The sequence below is a fragment of the Coregonus lavaretus genome, assembly GCF_964263955.1.
Source record: "Coregonus lavaretus genome assembly, chromosome: 1".
Taxonomy (NCBI): domain Eukaryota; kingdom Metazoa; phylum Chordata; class Actinopteri; order Salmoniformes; family Salmonidae; genus Coregonus; species Coregonus lavaretus.
Genome location: NC_139988.1, coordinates 59,764,720 through 59,783,532, shown reverse-complemented (window position 1 = coordinate 59,783,532; position 18,813 = coordinate 59,764,720). Strand labels below are relative to the sequence as shown.

Here is an 18,813-nt window from a genome sequence, read left to right as displayed (position 1 = left end):
AAGGTACTTACCCAGTTCCTGATTTACCCTTTCCACCTTTCCATTAGATTGGGGACGATACTCGGAGGTGAGGCTGACCGTGACCCCCAGTCATTCCATGAAGGCCTTCCAGGCACTGGAGGTGGACTGAGGACCACGGTCAGACACGATGTCCTCAGGGATCCCGTAGTGCCGGAAGACGTCAGAGAAGAGAGCCTCCGCGGTCTGCAGGGCCATAAGGAAACCAGGCAGAAGAATCAAATGAAATGCTTTGGAAAACCGGTCCACAACGACCAAGATGGTGGTGTGCCCCTTCGAGGGGGTAGGTCTGTGACAAAGTCCACGGAGAGATGGGACCAGGGTCGTTGTGGATCCGGCAGCGGGTGGAGATTGCCATGGGGGAGGTGTCTAGGTGTCTTGCTCTGTGCGCAGGTGGAGCAGGAAGAGACATAAACCAGGACGTCCCGGGCCAAGGTGGGCCACCAGTACTTGGCGGAGAGACAGTCGATAGTACAGGCTATACCCGGGTGCCCCGACACAGGTGCTGTGTGTGCCCAGGCGAGGAGACGGTCCCGCACATCAGAGGGCACGTAGATACATCCCTCGGGACAGTGGGCAGGTGAGGGCTCCTGTCGTAGGGCTCGACGGATGTCCGCGTCCACATTCCACACCACAGGAGCCACAATGCGGGACAGGGGAATAATGGGTGTCACTTTCTTCCTACGATCCTCTGTGTCATGCACCCGGGACAACGCATCGGCCTTAACGTTCTTTGATCCCGGCTGGTAGGAGAGGGTAAAGTCAAACCTGGCCAAGAATAGTGCCCACCTGGCCTGACACGGGTTCAGCCTTTTCGCTACTCGTATGTACTCCAAGTTCCAGTGGTCCGTCCAGACAAGGAATGGGTGTTTAGCACCCTCCAGTCAGTGCTGCCATGCTTTCAGCGCATTCTTGACGGCCAACAACTCACGATCCCCCACGTCGTAATTCCGCAACGCGGGAGACAGCTTCTGTGAGTAGAAGGCACATGGATGGAGTTTAGGCGGCGTTCCAGTGCTTTGGGAGAGAACTGCCCCTACTCCAACCTCGGAGGCGTCCACCTCCACGATGAAGGGTAGAGACGGGTCAGGGTGAGCCAGAACAGGTGCATGAGTTCCTTGAGTGCACGGAATGCTTCGTTGGTCCAGCGCAGCTGTCGAGGACCTACCTTCACTAGGGAGGTGAGAGGGGCCACCACTGTGCTGAAACCCCTAATGAAGCGCCTGAAATAGTTGGCAAAACCAAGGAAACGATGCACCGCCTTGATGTTGGACGGAACAGGCCACGACCGTACTGCACTGACCCTCTGCTCTTCCATCTCCACTCCCGTGGTGGATATCCGATAGTGCAGGAAGGAGAACGCCTGCTGAAAGAAAAGGCACTTCTCCACCTTGACGTACAGGTGATGCCCTTTCAGCCACTCCAAAACGAACCTGACATGAGAGACATGTTGCTCGCGTGTAGTGTAGTACACCAAGATGTCGTCTGTGTACACCCCTACACAGCGACCCAACATGTCTCTAAACACCTTGTTAACGAATGATTGAAACACTGAGGGTGCAATTGTCAGGCCGTAGGGCATTACCCTGTATTCGTAGTGCCCGGTGCTGTTGCTGAAGGCGGTCTTCCATTCATCCCCCTCTTTGATGCGCACCAGGTTGTAGGCACTGCGTAAAACCAATTTAGTAAAGTACATAGCACCGTGCATCTGTTCGATCACAGTGGGTATGAGAGGCAGGGGATAACTGAATTTAACAGTAGCCTTATTCAGTGTCCGGTAATCGATACAGGGGCGGAGACCTCCGTCCTTCTACTTCACGAAAAATAAGCTGGAGGAGGCCGGAGAGGTGGACGGACGGATGAATCCTTGGGCCAGCGCCTCCTGGACGTAGGCCTCCATGGCTTTGGTCTCTGCATGCGAAAGAGGGTAGATGTGCCACTGTGGGAGGGTAGAACCAGGCAGTAGGTCGATAGTGCAGTCCCATGGGTGATGAGGGGGCAGGCACGTGGCACAAGTCTTCGAAAAGGCCACCTGTAGGTCCCGATATTCCTCCGGGATAGGGGCGTGGGTGGCCTGGTCCGGACTTTCCACGGAGGTGGCACAGAGAGACACCTCCCCTGACAATCCTGCAACCAACCAAACAACCTCCTCTCTGTCCAGGATATACTGGGGTTATGCAACTCTAGCAAGGGGAAACCTAAAACTACGGGGTGTGCAGGAGAGTCTAAGGTGAGGAAAGTGCTGCGTTCATGGTGGTTGTGATAACTGAGGGAAATGGGAATCGTGGTCTGGTGCACCAGTCCTGATCCTAGTGGACAGTTGTCTAGAGCATGGACTAGGATAGGGGGTTGTAAAGGGACTAGAGGAATGGGTAATGATAAGGCCACTGACCGGTCTAGGAAATTGCCTGCAGCACCTGACTCCACTAGGGAAGGACTCAGTGGGGGACCAGGATAGTCAGGGAAGGTGACAGGGAGGAGGACGGGCTGGGAGGTGCAGGAGCGCTACTCGGTCTGTCGCTTCCTCGCCTGGTTCTCCTTCTGGGACAGGTGTTCCAGGGGTGTTCCGATAGTAGGAGCAGAGACCCTGTTGGCGGCGGCGTTGACGTTCCGCAGGGGGAAGGTGCGTTGTGCCCACCTCCATGGGCTCAGTCTCACTGGAGGTTCCTAGGAGAGACCCGAACCCTCGGGATGGGCGACGACGGGCACGCAGGAGATTATCCAGGCGGATGGCCATGGCGATGAACTAGTCCAGCATGATGTACTCATCGCGACAGGCCAGCTCGGTCTGGATGTCCGCCTGTAGCCCGCTGCGTAAAACCGTCAACAGGGCCTGGTCGTTCCAGCCAGTGGACGCAGCCACCGTCCGGAAATCCAGAGTGTACTCCGACGCTGTCCTGGACCCCTGGCGTAGACGGAGGAGACGCTCACCTCTCTCTCGGCCCTCTGTTGGGTGAAGCGCTCATAGGACTGCACTTCTGGACCGTCCCTCTCCCAGACGGCGTGCGCCCTCTCCAGAGCCCGGGCTGTCAGCACCGAGATCACCAAGGCCACCTTGTTCATCTCGGAGGCCGTCCCGGCATGACGGGCAAGGTGGAGGTCACACTGCAGGAGAAACCCCCTACAGTGAGCTGGGGTGCCGTCAATCCGCTCCGGGAAGGGCAGGTGGACGTTGCTGATCGGACCGGGTGATGTAGATGGTGGTGGGTTGGCTAGAACGACCGCGGGGAGCTGGGAAGGTGGTGGTGTAGACTGCAGTTGGCGTACGGCCCGGAGTACCTCGTCCATGGCAGTCCCGAAGCGCTCCAGGCACGAGTCGTGGTGGCGGAGCTTCGCTCCTACAGCGGAGAGGTCGGGATGTCCTGCTGCTTCCAGTTTTCTCAGGTCGGTCATTCTGTCACTGGTGTAGAGAGGAGTAGGCAGGAGGCAGTCACAGGTTTAGAACTACTGAATTTATTTAAGCACCATAGAGGGTTGATGAGTGAAGGGCGTTTGCCAGAAGTAGGTTCGGCAGCAGCTAGAAGGCCGGCGACGCCTGAGCTGGACAGGAGGGTGAGCCAAAGCGAAGGCTGGTGTGACAGCTAGCTTGTTTTTGCACTTGGGTCCTGGATCCCCAGGCAAACTCATTTAGACTGGGGTTATATTCATTACGGCAAACCTTATTATTATTATTGCTAAATACTGCACATTTTAAATACTTGCCCCCCAATCCCCCTTCCCCAAAACATGTGTAAATATTGGACTAAAATTGTGCCTTCCTGTATTATACTTAAGCTAAAATGATTATTCTATTCTACTGAGCCATTTACTTTATGTTCGTATTCTTATCTTTTATTATTTCTTATTGTTGTTGCATTGTCAAGTAGGAACCTGCAAGGAAGCATTTAGTTGGACAGTGTATACCATGTGTATTCTGTACAAAAAATAAAACTTGAAACTTAGCAAAACATTTTGCAATGGAAAATGAATGTGTCTTATTGGATAACTTCAGGTAGTCCCTCCCTGTTTCAGTAAGGTTGTTTTTCTCTGTTTAGTGCCCAATGAATATGACCCTGGATTCTCAACACAGCAGGATGAGTTGATCGTGGCATGAAAAAATGCCCTGGGCACGGTTTCCCGATAGCGATGGAACTTAGGCTTACGAGTGTTTTAACGATGCATATTTCCTACAACAGCCAAATATGTAACATGCGTTTCCCAAAACACCACGCAAAGAGAATGATCGCTAAGTGCGTCATTGGAGCATGTGTCAATACTTATACAGTAGGATCGAAAGAAAGGGAGCGCTGCTCACGGATCAGCTTTCTCCATTCAAATCTTTCCTTAACATAATAATTATTTCACAATACTGACAACGGATCAGCTCCTACAGAGATATTACCACCTAAATATTGAGGCGGCTTATTATAATGCTTACCCAATGAAAATGCACAAAATCACAGATTTGGCACATCATTGCGCACATGTTAGGCTACACATCATAAAATATATTGAGACAAATATAGACAATAGCCTACAAATAATAATAAAAAAAATAGAACTAAATTGATTAGAATAGGCCTATAGTTCACTCTTTCTATTTGAATGCGGTCATTTCTGTTTTCATTTTAAGCATATTTTTATGTCGCTTGTTTGTATCAATTGCAAATACATTGGCAACTTTGTATTTGTAGTTAACTTTGCTCTTAAGTTATCATCGTTCACATAGAGATGGATAAACCATGTGATTCTATGTTTAGCAGAGATCTTCTGTGTATAAAGTGAAGCGGGGGGGTAAAAAAAAAGCATCTAACGACGCACTTAGCTTTTCTACGAGTGGTCTGAAGCAAGTGTTAGATTACAAGCGTTTTCAAGTGCAATGTTAATAACAATGCTTCTACGCAGATTTTAACGATGAACTTAGCCTTAAGATGTTTTTGGGAAACCGGGACCAGAGCTCTGCCCTGCTGGAGGAACCAATAAACCTCTGGTATCTCAGACATGTACTTACTGAAGAGACACACACACACACACACACACACACAAGACAGTCTGACGGAAGATCGAGAGAGAGAGGGGGAGAGAGAAAGAAAGAGAGAGAGAAAGAGAGAGGGGGGAGAGAAGAGAGAGAGAGGAGGACATGAAGTGTAGTTGACTGTTCAACTCAGTCCCTTTCAGTCAGAAAACAAAGACTACACCCTGCTGAGAGGTCACTCACTCACCTCGGAACAAAGATGCTATACCAGATAGCCAACTCTTGCCCACACACTTAACCCTAACCCAAACCAGTCAGAGCAGAGATGCTGTAGCAAGTAGAGAGATGGCCAACTCTCGCCCACACACTCAACCCAGACCACTGTCTACAGCCAAATGCTGACTTCTGCTCTTTTTAACTAGGTCGCGGAGAACAGTCAGTGCTGTTCATAGACATGAACATAATCTTTCATTCAGTATGTTTATATGACATCATTGGTGCTGTTACATCCAATCTCTCAACTGCCTTTTGACTACAGCAAATGCTTTTATATTCTTAATGCACATCTGTCTGATCTAGAAGCTATAGGACTAGTAGAAACAGCTGAAAGCCATGGCTGTGTCAGAATACCAGTACTTGCGTTCTAAATAGTACGCTGATTGGGTATGCGAAAATAGAACGTTTTATAGTAGCCCATGTGATATTTCGAAAATGTAGTATGCTTTCAATGCCAGGACTTCATAATCATTTCGGCTTTTCATCTTGTAGAATTCGCTGCACGCTATTGATGAAGAGAATCGTCTTTTCAGATCCATGTGTGTTTGACAACAGCTGATTATCAGCTGATAATCAGATAAGGGTATGCACAGTACCAAAATGAACGAATGGCGGGAAACAATGCAATTGCGTATTAGATTATGCATCCTCAGTATAGGTGAGCCTAGTATGTTGATATTTGTTCCTTACTACATACAGTTTTACTAAACAGTACGTTGTAAATAGTATGTAGTATGATAAGTACACAGTATGTAGTTTTAGAAAGTAGTAGGCAAGACAGATTTCGGACAAGGCCCATGTCAATCAATAAATCAAATGTATTTATAAAGCTCTTTTTATATCAGCAGATGTCACAAAGTGCTTAAACAGAAACCCAGCCTAAAACCCAAAACAGCAAGCAATGCAGATGTAGAAGCACGGTGGCTAGGAAAAACTCCCTAGAAAGGCAGGAACCTAGGAAGAAACCTAACGAGGAACCAGGCTCTGAGGGGTGGCCAGTCCTCTTCTGGCTGTGCTGGGTGGAAATTATAAGAGTACATGGCCATTAAGGCCAGAACGTTCTTCAAGATGCTCAAACGTAAATGTTTAGTACTGTGTGTGTGTGTCTGTGTCTGTGTGAGCACCTCACTGAGAAGCCTGTACCTCACCTCCCCATCACTTCAGTTATCAGCAAGGTTAGCCTCTGTTCAGTCAAACACAGCTGTATGCTCTCTATCTCTACAGTATATCACTAACTATTACTGAGATACTCTAAATGTCAATATTTAGGTAAAATTGTAAACATGACAGCATTATCTCAATGTACCTGGAGCAGACATGCTATATGGGTGGTAAGAATAGAAAGGCATCTCAGGTTAACTGAAGTGAGTCAGTATTAATGTTGTATCACTCCCTGTGTTAAAGAGGCATATTAAAATCCCATTTACAGGTTCAGAGGCTAAGTATGTAGAACACCTCTCATCTCTCCTCTCCTTTGTCTATCCTCCATCTCTCCTCAATCTCACTCCTCTCCTCTCTTCTCCTAAATGCCCTTGGCCCATACTGAAGCCTTATCAGGCACACTCATATCCACAAACGTTCATATTCATGCACACACTCATATGCGCACGCCCACACAAGCTCAGTACACTTGTAGATGGGGGAACACCCTCACTCTCCAGGGACAGGAAGAGAGCCAGCCCTGTTTGTGGGGGCGTGTGGGTTTGGCATGCCCTGCCTCAGTCTGACGGCGGTCTGGGCCTGGGTGCATTTCAGTGTATTTCTGTAAACCACTGAGGGAGTCTGTCTGCTGCCATGGGTGAATGCACACAAAGAATGTACCATTTCACTACCATACATATTTCAGTTTTCCTCTGTCTTCAGCAAACACTGTACTCTACTCTTTTCATTGAGTTTCTTAGACTACATTAGATGAAATGTTAATGTTCAGACCTGGGTCAAATACATACACTACACAAAATAGTATGTCAAAAACTTCAGGTGCACTTGATTTAGCTTTCCAAGTCAAATGAAACCAATTGAAAAGTCTCAAAAAGTGCTAACTCTGCCCACCTTGCACACTGGTGAGTAAAATGAAGCACACCTAAATCAAATCAAATTGTATTTGTCACGTGCGCAGAATACAACAGGTGCAGACCTTACAGTGAAATGCTTACTTACAAGCCCTTAACCAACAATGCAGTTTTAAGAAAAATAAATAAAGAGCAGCAGTAAAATAACCAAAAGTATTTGACATTTATATTACCCATGTCTACTGATTTTTCACTTACTGTATCCAATGTTGTCTTTTTATGTCAGTGCACATCCCACTGGACAGGAGCGATGAGGGAGTGTGGCGTCTATTTGGAGGTAGAGTTTTCTCATGCCTCTTTACTCAGCTGATCATAGTCCTGTATTGACAACATCAGCCACCCTGGAATCAAAACATTACATTCCTGTGCCTGTCTTACTCTTCCAGATGTGTTATCTTTGATAGTAAAACGATTGTGTGTGTTCCAGATGTGTACTTGTGTGCAGTGCTCCTCTGCTCCTTGGGACTGCTCTCCATCTTCCTGTTCACGCTTGTCCTCACCTGCCAGTACCTGCATACACGTCATACACTCAAAAAAGGTACACACACACACAAACTCAAAGGTTAACAGGAATTACACTTACACCTTTTCTTCCCCGTCACTTGTGTTTCATAGCGTTGTGTGCCTGGCTTACAGAAAGAAACAGTGTTTCATAGTAATGCTGTACCATCAGTGTTAACCCCGAACTCTGACTTCTCTTCTCTACAGCCAGTTACTACCTGGTCAAGTGTCCAGACAGCAGGTAAGTCTTTACCATTCATTCATAGACTCCATGATCAATAGCTAAAACTCACATTAATACTGTAGATAACTTGGAAGATCATAGAATAATATAATTTAGGCAACTTCCAAAGTTACGTCTTTCTAAAATAACTGTTATATCTTACAAGGGTGATTGACGGGCGTTGCTGCTTAAACACCCATTAATGTTAACCCCTGCTGTTCCTGTGTAACCCCAGCTCTGGAGAGACGGTGACCAGTTCAGTGAGCTCCTCCAGCTCGTCTCCTGGAATCCACAGGAAGGAGAAGAGACACAAAGCACGCAGGAGAGACACACCCAGAGAACCAGAGGAGACACCGCCACACATACCAGAGAAAGGTACAATACATCTATGTACTCTAGAATGACCTCACAACAGTAGTATATGCATACAAATATAATAACTAGAACGGGGAAACCCCTTCAGACCATGGCAATTTGACATGGTCAAACCCCTTCAGACCATGGCATAGCCATGAATACATTCATGGCTATGCCCAAACTGGCCGCCGGTCCGCAACCAGCACAGAACATTGACCATTGTCCATGTCCATTCTAGTATTTCTATGAGAATAGATAGATCATCCTAGATAAACAAGAACATAGAATACCTACTACAGTTTCGACCTAGTAGAAATCAATCATGTTATTCTGTTCCAGTGCCTGTAGCTGCAGAGAGACAGAGACCCAGGAAGCCTCTACGCTTAAAGTGCCAGCCCAGGAGGCTGGTTAGGGTATTGTTCACCCACACCCTCAGCCCATTACAACACATTAATAATGTTATATTATTTATTACATTACAGGATTTCTGCCTATTGAGTCATATCCTTTATTACAAATTTCTGTGTTTAATCTTTTTGTTACAAATTGTATAAGGTTTACATTTGAAAAAGCTCATTTTCCTATATTTTTCTGTTGAGTTATTGGGCGTAGAAGCTAAGAAGGTAGTTCTAGAGCTGGTCTCAGAGGGCTGTTGTGTGTGTTCTCTTCTGTTATTATTGCTGTTCTGTCCTCCTGTTATGAGCCTCTAGTCGCTTTTATTGCTTCCCAAACACAATTATTTATTTAGTCTGCTGTGTCTTCATTACATTGACTGTAAAATTATCATAAAAATATTGACCACAACCAAAAAATAGGAGGATCACCAATAATTTTTCAATCTGTTGGTAGCAAAGGGTATTGTTGTTGAGGTCCAGCCAAGCTCTAATTGGCTGTAATTCACCTGGTCTGAATTTGATTGGCCAGGACGTGAATGAGTCGCTTGCCGCAGATTGCTGATTGGATTAGTGTGACTGGAAGGGGATCTGAGGACATGGGATAGAGGTCCTTTTATACCGAATGATCTACCATTACACAAAATTCCCCCTCCTTAGATCCCTGTCCAGTTCTTCCACTACACAGACTGTTCTCCTGTAATACCAAATGTTCTCCTGTTATAAAACAAATACCTTCAATGACAGCAAATGATAGGGAGAGAGGTTATAACTATGTCAACCTTTAGCTCTCCCTCTCCACTCCTCTCCTCTCTTCCAGTCGAGTGTCTGTGAGGAGGACAGCCTGACGTATGCAGAGTTGGAGCTAGTACGACCCAGGCCTGAACCCCACTCCTCCTCCTCTCTGTCTTCTCTCTCCATCCTTGAGCCTCTAGCCTCCAGCCCTTCCAGCTCTGACACGGTCTACGCCCAGATCCTATTCCGGGAGAAACCGCTGTAGATGTCTTATTTAACCTTTATTTAACCAGGAAAGAACTTTGAGTTTGAAAATATACTTTTGTGTAGGCGACCTGGCAAGATACAGTACATAGACCTTTTGGCCTTTGATGTGCGCCACAAGACTGTGTTAGCTTGCTGAGCGCAAGTTTTGGCACAAGCTACGAACCTTCGAGGTTTCCGGCAAGAGCATAGTTCACTGAACCACATCCATTAAACAAATCCCGTATTATTTCAGCGGACTCAACGAGATAAACAAGAAAAATCTGCTTCACACCTTGACTCTATTGATTAAATATCTATGTGGTTTTGTGTGTTGTTTGCTTGCATCGCTGGTTGTTTTGTTTAGGTGTCAGATTTTCTGTTAGAGATGTGTGTAAAATAATGGTTTCTGCATTCAACAATGCTAGCTACATGCTAGCTACTGTATATCATTACCTTGCAAACATATTGGCAAGACAACAAGTTGGCTAAGGCAGAAAGCATTGGAACTCTGTTTAATGTTGAAATTTGTAAATAGGCTACTAATGTATCTAACAATTGTGGAGATGTTTCATATATAAATTGTTGTGTAAATCATTTTATAACTGAATTTAACCTGAAATACATATATCGTCCTTCTTTTAAAATGTGTATCCTGTTTCAATAAAGAACATAACTGTTTGAGTTCATAAACAACTGTCCATGGCCTTTAGACTCTCTTAAGCATATAGACTCACATCTATTAATGCATGAACAAATATCAGGATAATCAAATGCAGTTCTATCACTACAGTAGGGCTACTGAGAATATGTGGTAGAAAATCTAAGGCTAAACACTAGAAATAGCTCATAGACACAGATCTCATGGGACAGAAAGACAGACATCTTACTTAAGCACAGCAGCACTCCTCATTTTCAGTCTACGTTCTAGATTTTCAACAACACACCCCAGTCATAAACACCACAGACATAAACAAATGTGAGTCATCCCGGAGGTAAGAGGTTCCACGCTCTACTGCCCACAAGGGGTGAAGGAGAAGGCCATTTTGTGAAGGTCAGATTGTGAAGGATGGATGGAGTGATGGGATGGATGGAGAGAACAAGAGAGAGAAAGTGGGGGCAGAGAGCGAGAAGAGAGATATGAAGGAGGAGGAGGTGGTCAGTGACTGGGATGAACCCTCTAATGGGAACATTTATTCAAATTAAACTAATTGTAATCATGCTTAATAATTAGCTTTACAGTGCACAATAATTGGGTTAGACTACAAGATGGTTCTGCCTAGGTGCTATAATTTATTTGATTTAATTATTCTGAGGAACCCAACGGTGTGACATTTAATATCATAAAGCCAGTGGAGGAGAGAGAACGGCCGTGGACTGTTGTCTCCGAGAAGGTCATAGCTGGCTCTATGGGAGAGTTATGGGACTATTTTCCAGTCTATTAAGCCACTGCACTTAGCACAATTAGCATCACGCTCAAAGGTTAAAGACAGAGCCCAGCAAACCAAAATTAGTTCTGTAAAAGTTCCCAGAACATTCGTTAGGTTGCGGCAAATGTTCTCATAACAGTAGTGTTTGTATAAGACATTCGCTTGACGTTGCAAGAACTTTCCCAGAACTCATTTAATCTGTTCTTTAAAAGGTTCCCAGAATGTTTCATTAGGTTGTGGGAACAGTCTGGTGGGAATATTGTGGTGACATCACAAAATATGTGTTGCCAAAACTCCAAAACTGTCCCGTTGTGCGGATGATTATACAATGTTTATTTTAGGGTGCAAAAAAACATTCACCTGATGTTACAAGAATGCTCACAGAATATTGTTTTTATGGTATTTAATAGTTCCTAACATATTTATATAGGTTGTGTTAACATTGTGGGGACATGACAAGTGATATCCAGGCCGGAATGGATCGCCGTCCGTGGGAGGAGACGGTGGAGGCGCGCCATAGAGAGGAGCAGCGGCGCCAACCGGGTCGACGTCGGACACGCAAGAGGCAACCGCAATACATTTCTGGGGGGGGGGGGGGGGGGGGGGCACACGGCATGGACGACGGGGCTGCTGGAGGCAGCTACAGGGCGAGTTTGGGGATTAGGAGAGGAGGCCACCGGGTTTGGGGGGCTGGAAGGGAGGTTGGCGGAGCCTAGAGGTAGAGCAGAGCCAACTCCCCATACTCAGGCTAGGCAGCGTGAGACTGGGCAGGTTCCGAGGTATGCGGAGCTGCGTACTGTGCCACGAGTGGTCCGGCACAGTCCGGTACGTCCTGTGCGAGCACTACGCACGTGTCGTGCTAAGGTGGGCATGCAGACAGGACGGAGTGTGCCGGCTCAACGCTCGTGGCCTCCAGTACCCCTCCTCGGTCCCGGATATCCTGCACCAGTGTCACGTGCTGTAGTGCCAGTACGAGTACACAGCCCTGTACGTCCTGTGCTGATGCCTCACACAGAGTGTGAAAAAATAGGCATTCAGCCAGGACGGGTTGTGTCAGCTCTTCGCTCCAGACCTCCAGTCCGTCTCCACAGCCCGGTCCGGCCTGTTCCTGCTCCCCGCACCAAGCCTGTGGTGCGCGTCGCCAGCCCGGTCCGGCCTGTTCCTGCCCCTCGCACCAAGCCTGTGGTGCGCGTCGCCAGCCCGGCCCGGCCTGTTCCTGCTCCCCGCACCAAGCCTGTGGTGCGCGTCGCCAGCCCGGTCCGGCCTGTTCCTGCCCCTCGCACCAAGCCTGTGGTGCGCGTCGCCAGCCCGGCCTGGCCTGTTCCTGCCCCTCGCACCAAGCCTGTGGTGCGCGTTGCCAGCCCGGCCCGGCCTGTTCCTGCCCCTCGCACCAAGCCTGTGGTGCGCGTAGCCAGCCCGGTCCGGCCTGTTCCTGCTCCCCGCACCAAGCCTGTGGTGCGCGTCGCCAGCCCGGCCCGGCCTGTTCCTGCTCCCCGCACCAAGCCAGTGGTGCGCGTCGTCAGCCCGGTCCGGCCCATTCCTGCTCCCCGCACCAAGCCAGTGGTGCGCGTCGTCAGCCCGGTCCGGCCCATTCCTGCTCCCCGCACCAAGCCAGTGGTGCGCATCGTCAGCCCGGTCCGGCCCGTTCCTGCTCCCCGCACCAAGTCAGTGGTGCACGTCGTCAGCCCAGTCCGTCCCATTCCTTTTCCCCGCACCAAGCCTGTGGTGTTCGTCGTCAGTCCGGCACAGCCCGTGCCTGTTTCACAGGTGCCTGGTCAGGTACCGGTCAGCTGCTCCACACCGGAGCCTAAGCAATCCGCTCCACCGATGTCCAGTCCAGCTCCAGCCAGCGGGGCCAGACCAGACCAGGGGCGCTACGGGGGGGTTGTTAGAGGGTGGTGGTCACGCCCGGAGCCGGATCCGCCTCCGAGGTGGAATGCCCACCCGGCCCCTCCCCTGTTGGGTTTATGTTGGCGCGGTCGCAGTCCGCGCCTTTGGGGGGGGGGGTACTGTCACGCCCTGGCTCTGGGGACTCTTGTATGTTGAACCAGGGTGTTAGTTTCTTTGTGTAGTGTCTATGTTTCGTTTCCTATGTTCTGTTCTAGGTTATGTGTCTCTATGTTGGCCGGGGTGGTTCTCAATCAGAGGCAACGAGAATCAGCTGTTGCTTGTTGTCTCTGATTGGGAACCATACTTAGGCAGCCTTTGGTGCACTTGTGATTCGTGGGATCTTGTTCCGTGTTGGTTTGTGTTCATGACCGAGGACTTCACGTGTACGCATATCACGCTGCGCCTTGGTCCACTCATTATAACGATCGTGACATGGAGGGAGAGATGGGGAGAGGGGGAAAGATGGAGAGAGAGCTGAGTTTGAGATTTTCAACATTTCCTGTTGAGTGGCCTGTTTATAAGCAGTATGGTATGTTTCAGACCCAGATTCCTATATGGAGGGGAAGAGAGCGAGAGAGAGAGACCCTAGCTCTTAGGATGGTCACAGCACATTAATGGGTATCTGTAGCTACCCTTTTCTCTTTTAGGAAGCAAGAGAGAGAAAGACGAAGGAATTGCTCTCAACAACCACTCAACAATGTTACATCGTAGCCTTGCCATATTTGCTGGTCTCCTCTGTAGGGTATTATTGTTGTTATACTGTATTGTTGTTGTGGGCCTCTGATCATGTGTGGTTTGTCTAATACGAAAGCAGAGCAGTATTGGTAGTCTGTTGTGGGTTAGGGTCATGCCTGTGGTTTGAATGGGGAACACACACCAGACACAGACCAATCCCCCTGACAACAAACAAACACTCAGGACTAGATTCAATCTGGACCGCGGAAGATGCGCATTATAGCACAATTGACATTTACAGGCAATGTTTCCACGGACACCACATTAACGCTAAGCGCTGAATATGTCGGCTCAATCGGAAATTACCTTTAAATGTAAATCGCGCTATAACGCTGATCTTCCAGGCTCAGCAAAACACACACAAACACAGAAAACATACTGAAAAACTCACGCGACATGCAACAACAAAACAAAAGCCGTATCTCTTCCCCTCTCTGTCTAGAGAATGCTAGGTTAGAAATCTGGGTCTGAAACATGCCATTCTGCTTATAAACAGGCCACTCAACAGACCAAGCTCAGCTTTTTGGTTCTCTGCATACTTCCACATGTAAACAACAGTCTGAGATCGTACGACCACAGTTTTTTCTAAATGCAATTCTGTTTTGTTTATTTGTTCCACTTTCTATGTAATTGGCTGAAATAAACGATATGTCATAATGACATTGACATTGCACTTCCTGTTTTGACGCTCAGTGTATGTGTCTGTGTGTGTCCAAAGCAACTCCAAATAAAGGATCCAGCACACCACAATAACAGCAAACAGAGTTATTATAATTCAATACAATTCATTATATACAGTGCATTCGTAAAGTGTTCAGACCCCTTCACTTTTTCCACATTTTGTTACGTTACAGCCTTATTCTAAAATGGATTAAATAGTTTTTTTTTCCCTCATCAATCTACACACAATACCCCATAATGACAAAGCAAAAACAGGTTTTTAGATTTTTTTGCACTTTTTTTAAACATAAAAAACGGAAATATAACATTTAGATAAGTATTCAGACCCTTTACTCAGTACTTTGTTGAAGCACCATTAGCAGCGATTACAGCCTTGAGTCTTCGTGGGTATGAAGCTACAAGCTTGACACACCTGTACTTGGGGAGTTTCTCCCATTCTTCTCTACAGATCCTCTCAAGATCTGTCAGGTTGGATGGGGAGCGTCGCTGCACAGCTATTTTCAGGTCTCTCCAGAGATGTTAGATCGGGTTCAAGTCCGGGCTCTGGCTGGGACACTCAAGGACATTCAGAGACTTGTCCCGAAGCCACTCCTGCATTGTCTTGGCTGTGTGTTTAGGCTTGTTGTCCTGTTGGAAGGTGAAACATCCCCCCAGTCTGAGGTCCTGAGTGCTCTGGAGCAGGTTTTCATCAAGGATCTCTCTGTACTTTGTTCCGTTCATCTTTCCCTCGATCTTTGACTAGTATCCCAGTCCCTGCCACTGAAAAGCATCCCCACAGCATGATGCTGCCACCACCATGCTTCACCGTAGGGATGGTGCTAGGTTTCCTCCAGACTTGACGCTTGGCATTCAGGCCAAAGATTTCAATCTTGGTTTCATCAGACCAGAGAATCTTGTTTCTCATGGTCAGAGTCCTTTAGGTGCCTTTTGGCAAACTCCAAGCGGGCTGTCATGTGCCTTTTACTGAGGAGTGGCTTCCGTCTGGCCACTCTACCATAAAGGCCTGATTGGTGGAGTGCTACAGAGATGGTTGTCCTTCTGGAAGGTTCTCCCAACTCCACAGAGGAACTCTGGAGCTCTGTCAGAGTGACCATCGGGTTCTTGTTCACCTCCCTGACCAATGCCCTTCTCCCCCAATTGCTCAGTTCGGCAGCCAGCTCTAGGAAGAGTCTTGATGGTTCCAAACTTCTTCCATTTTAAGAATGATGGAGGCCACTGTTCTTGGGGACCTTCAATGCAGCAGACATTTTTTGGTACCCTTCCCCAGATCTGTGCCTCGACACAATCCTGTCTCTACGGACAATTCCTTCGACCTCATGGCTTGGTTTTTGCTCTGACATGCACTGTCAACTGTGGGACCTTATATAGACAGGTGTGTGCCTTTCCAAATCATGTCCATCAATTGAATTTACCACAGTTGGACTCCAGTCAAGTTGTAGAAACATCTCAAGGATGATCAATGGAAACAGGATGCACCGGAGCTAAATTTCGAGTCTCATAGTAAAGGGTCTGAATACTTATGTAAATAAGGTATTTTTGTTTTTATTTGTAATACATTAGCAAAAATTTCAAAAAAACAGTTTTCGCTTTGTCATTATGGGGTATTGTGTGCAGATTGATGATACTTTTTATTTATTTAATACATTTTAGAATAAGGCTGTAACATAACAAAATGTGGAAAAGGTGAAGGGGTCTGAATACTTTCTGAACGCACTGTACACAGATACATTCACAATCAAATAATCGGGCTAAATCAACAAAATAACTAAATGTTAGTACTATAATGTACATTGAAGTGTACGATCTGTATAGAGGTTGAAACCACATGATTCATCGTCTACTAATGATTGAATGAACATCATCGATCTGTTCCTTCCATGTCATGTGTTAATCTTATAATAAGGTCCAGTGTAAATAGCTTGTAAACACTCAAAAAGCAAAGTCCTGATCCTCCCTGTCTCCATTTCTTTACTCTCTTTCTTTCCTCCCTGTGCCTGGAGGCTTTGAGAGAGAGAACATCTCTCTACGATTGGAGTGTGGTGGTCGGTGTGGAGGTGACGCAGGGGCTGGTGAAAGAGTGCACATGTGCAGTGCAATAAGAGGTTCCTGAAGTGCAGCCTGGGTAGTGGGTGTATCGTTGGTTGTATGGGACAAATGCACGCACACCACGCACGCACAAATGCACGCACATGCGCACACACCACGCACCCATGCATGCACGCACCCACACACAAATAGACACACCCAACTGCTCCTTCCCCATCACTCACAGGTCCAGGTGAAAACTCTACCCCAGCCATCTCCCACCAGCAGAGTAGCATGGGTCCTGTAAACACAGAGGAATACATTGAACGGTTTAGCTGTGCGTGCATCAAGGCGGCACCCCCAAAAATAAAATCCCGCAACCGGGTTCACAGAGTCATTGAGCAATTATTACAAGAAGAGGGGAAAGCAGCACAGTCTGAGGAGTAATGTATTTTGCAAAACTATTTTGAGCTGGAATTAATGCTACACTTATTAACAATTACCAACACAATTCCAGTCAAAATAGAAGATTGTAAGAAATACTGTAGCCTACCATTACTATTTTCAACCCAACTCCATTTGTTGCCACTATCCTGTATCCCAGTGGTTTTCAAACCTTTTGACCCGCGACCCCCAAAAAGGAGTTGTACAAAACTTGCAACCCCCACGCACGCACATGCACGTATGCACACCAAACATGCTGGCACAATCGCTGCACAAATATAGCCTGTGATTACATCCATAAAAGATAGGGTACAGAAATAAACTGCGATTTACACCTGCATTTGGAGCTGAAAGTCATTCATGTTAGCAGCCAATATCAACTAGGGATATATCATGTCACTTCTCTGGTCCAGAGCAAGAAGAATCATACAGCCTACTTGTAGCGGAGGTAGCAGGAACGGATGGAAAGCCTGTTCTGTCTGCACCATGCCATCACTTTGGAGGGCATCCTGCCTGCAGAGTGCTCATTGCCAACCGGGTAGCCCTGTTCTTCCTCACAAATATTGTAATAAATTCAACAAAAAATGTAACATCTTCATCCCATAATATTGAAGGCAGTGCGATGTTACAGCTGCTTATAAATTTAGACATATAGCCAGTAACCACCCAAACTAGGCCTATCTGAAATAGAAAAATTATCAATCAAATCGCTTAGGTAGCCTATTGTTCTGGCAAAGATGAGTCAGTAGTAGATTGATAAACTGTATTTTATATGGATGATATAAACGTAGGCCTACTCTGTTTTTGCCAGGCAGTTATTTGGTCACTAAGCTGGATATGCACGCCCGCCTTTGCTCGCCAATGCTGATGATTGGTCATTGCTCAACAATCAAGACGTGCAACAATCAAGACGCGTTCTGAACCATAAATGAGAATAGACGACTTGCGGGCGGTGGGTTCAGAACCACAACAACAACAAAAAAAGATACAAAAATAATAATTTTTCTGGAAATTATACCACCACCGAAAAGGGCACTTTGGAGACTGGAAGGGGCATGTGCTCTGCACAGGTAGAGCCCTATCTGACGTGTGTGCGTGTGTGCATGCAGTACCTGGACATGGCTAGAGCAGTAACGGCAGGGTTGTTTTTGTAGCGTCGTCTGGACACTGCTTCAATCCTGTTTAGTGGCCGACACAATACCAGGTGTCTCTCCCAGCTCTGACTCGGACCCGACATTCCTACACAGGAATTAACAATATTACAACAGTATAAAATTAGTCCTGCACTAATAGACCTACAGTACAGGGGCTCTCATGTTATACTGTATAACAATAACACCAGCGGTCTCTCTCGGACCTGACCTGCTAGACCTACAGTACAGGATATATTAACAATATAATATAACATAACAACACAGACAACAGGGCCTCTACGCTTTCACCCATCTAATCATGTCAGAGTTATTCAAGGAGGGAAGGATATATTTTTCAAGTAGTCGATCAGGGTATTTTTCTACCCCTGACCATGACAAACTTTAAGGAACACGAAACCTCCAGAGGCATCACCAGAGCCTGTATTTACAGTGGTCAGCAGGCTGGTAGAATGAGAAGAATCCCTCTTAAATAAACCTCACCGTTACACCAGGACTGTTCTGATGTAATTTACCAGGATAATACTGCTACGAGCTGACAATGTGCTACCAACACTAAACAAATTACAGCTGGGTATTATTGCTTTCTAAATTACACACGCTCGCACACACACGTGAATGCCTGAACACATGCCAAACACACACGTCAGCAGAATTGCTCATCAGTGTTTACTGTCGGTATCTTT

At 47.0% G+C, this 18,813-nt stretch overlaps 2 protein-coding genes across 2 annotated transcripts in view; one reads left to right on the top strand and one right to left on the bottom strand.

Moving 5' to 3' along the window:
* The window catches only part of LOC311119445 (V-set and transmembrane domain-containing protein 4-like), a 48,417-nt gene extending 37,955 nt beyond the window's left edge, over window positions 1–10,462 (top strand). Inside the window, exons 3-8 of the mRNA XM_084157743.1 lie at window positions 7,547–7,597; window positions 7,748–7,858; window positions 8,029–8,062; window positions 8,280–8,419; window positions 8,741–8,814; window positions 9,614–10,462. Coding sequence (XP_084013869.1) covers window positions 7,547–7,597; window positions 7,748–7,858; window positions 8,029–8,062; window positions 8,280–8,419; window positions 8,741–8,814; window positions 9,614–9,793 — 590 coding nt within the window. The 3' untranslated portion in view covers window positions 9,794–10,462. The remainder of the gene's footprint in view (window positions 1–7,546; window positions 7,598–7,747; window positions 7,859–8,028; window positions 8,063–8,279; window positions 8,420–8,740; window positions 8,815–9,613) is intronic.
* Window positions 10,463–14,389: 3,927 nt separating this feature from the next.
* Window positions 14,390–18,813, bottom strand: part of wdfy4 (WDFY family member 4) — a 157,554-nt gene continuing 153,130 nt past the window's right edge. Inside the window, exons 61-62 of the mRNA XM_084157490.1 lie at window positions 18,089–18,215; window positions 14,390–16,833 (exon numbers count right to left, since the gene is read on the bottom strand). Of these exons, the coding sequence (XP_084013616.1) occupies window positions 16,770–16,833; window positions 18,089–18,215 (191 nt within the window). The 3' untranslated portion in view covers window positions 14,390–16,769. The remainder of the gene's footprint in view (window positions 16,834–18,088; window positions 18,216–18,813) is intronic.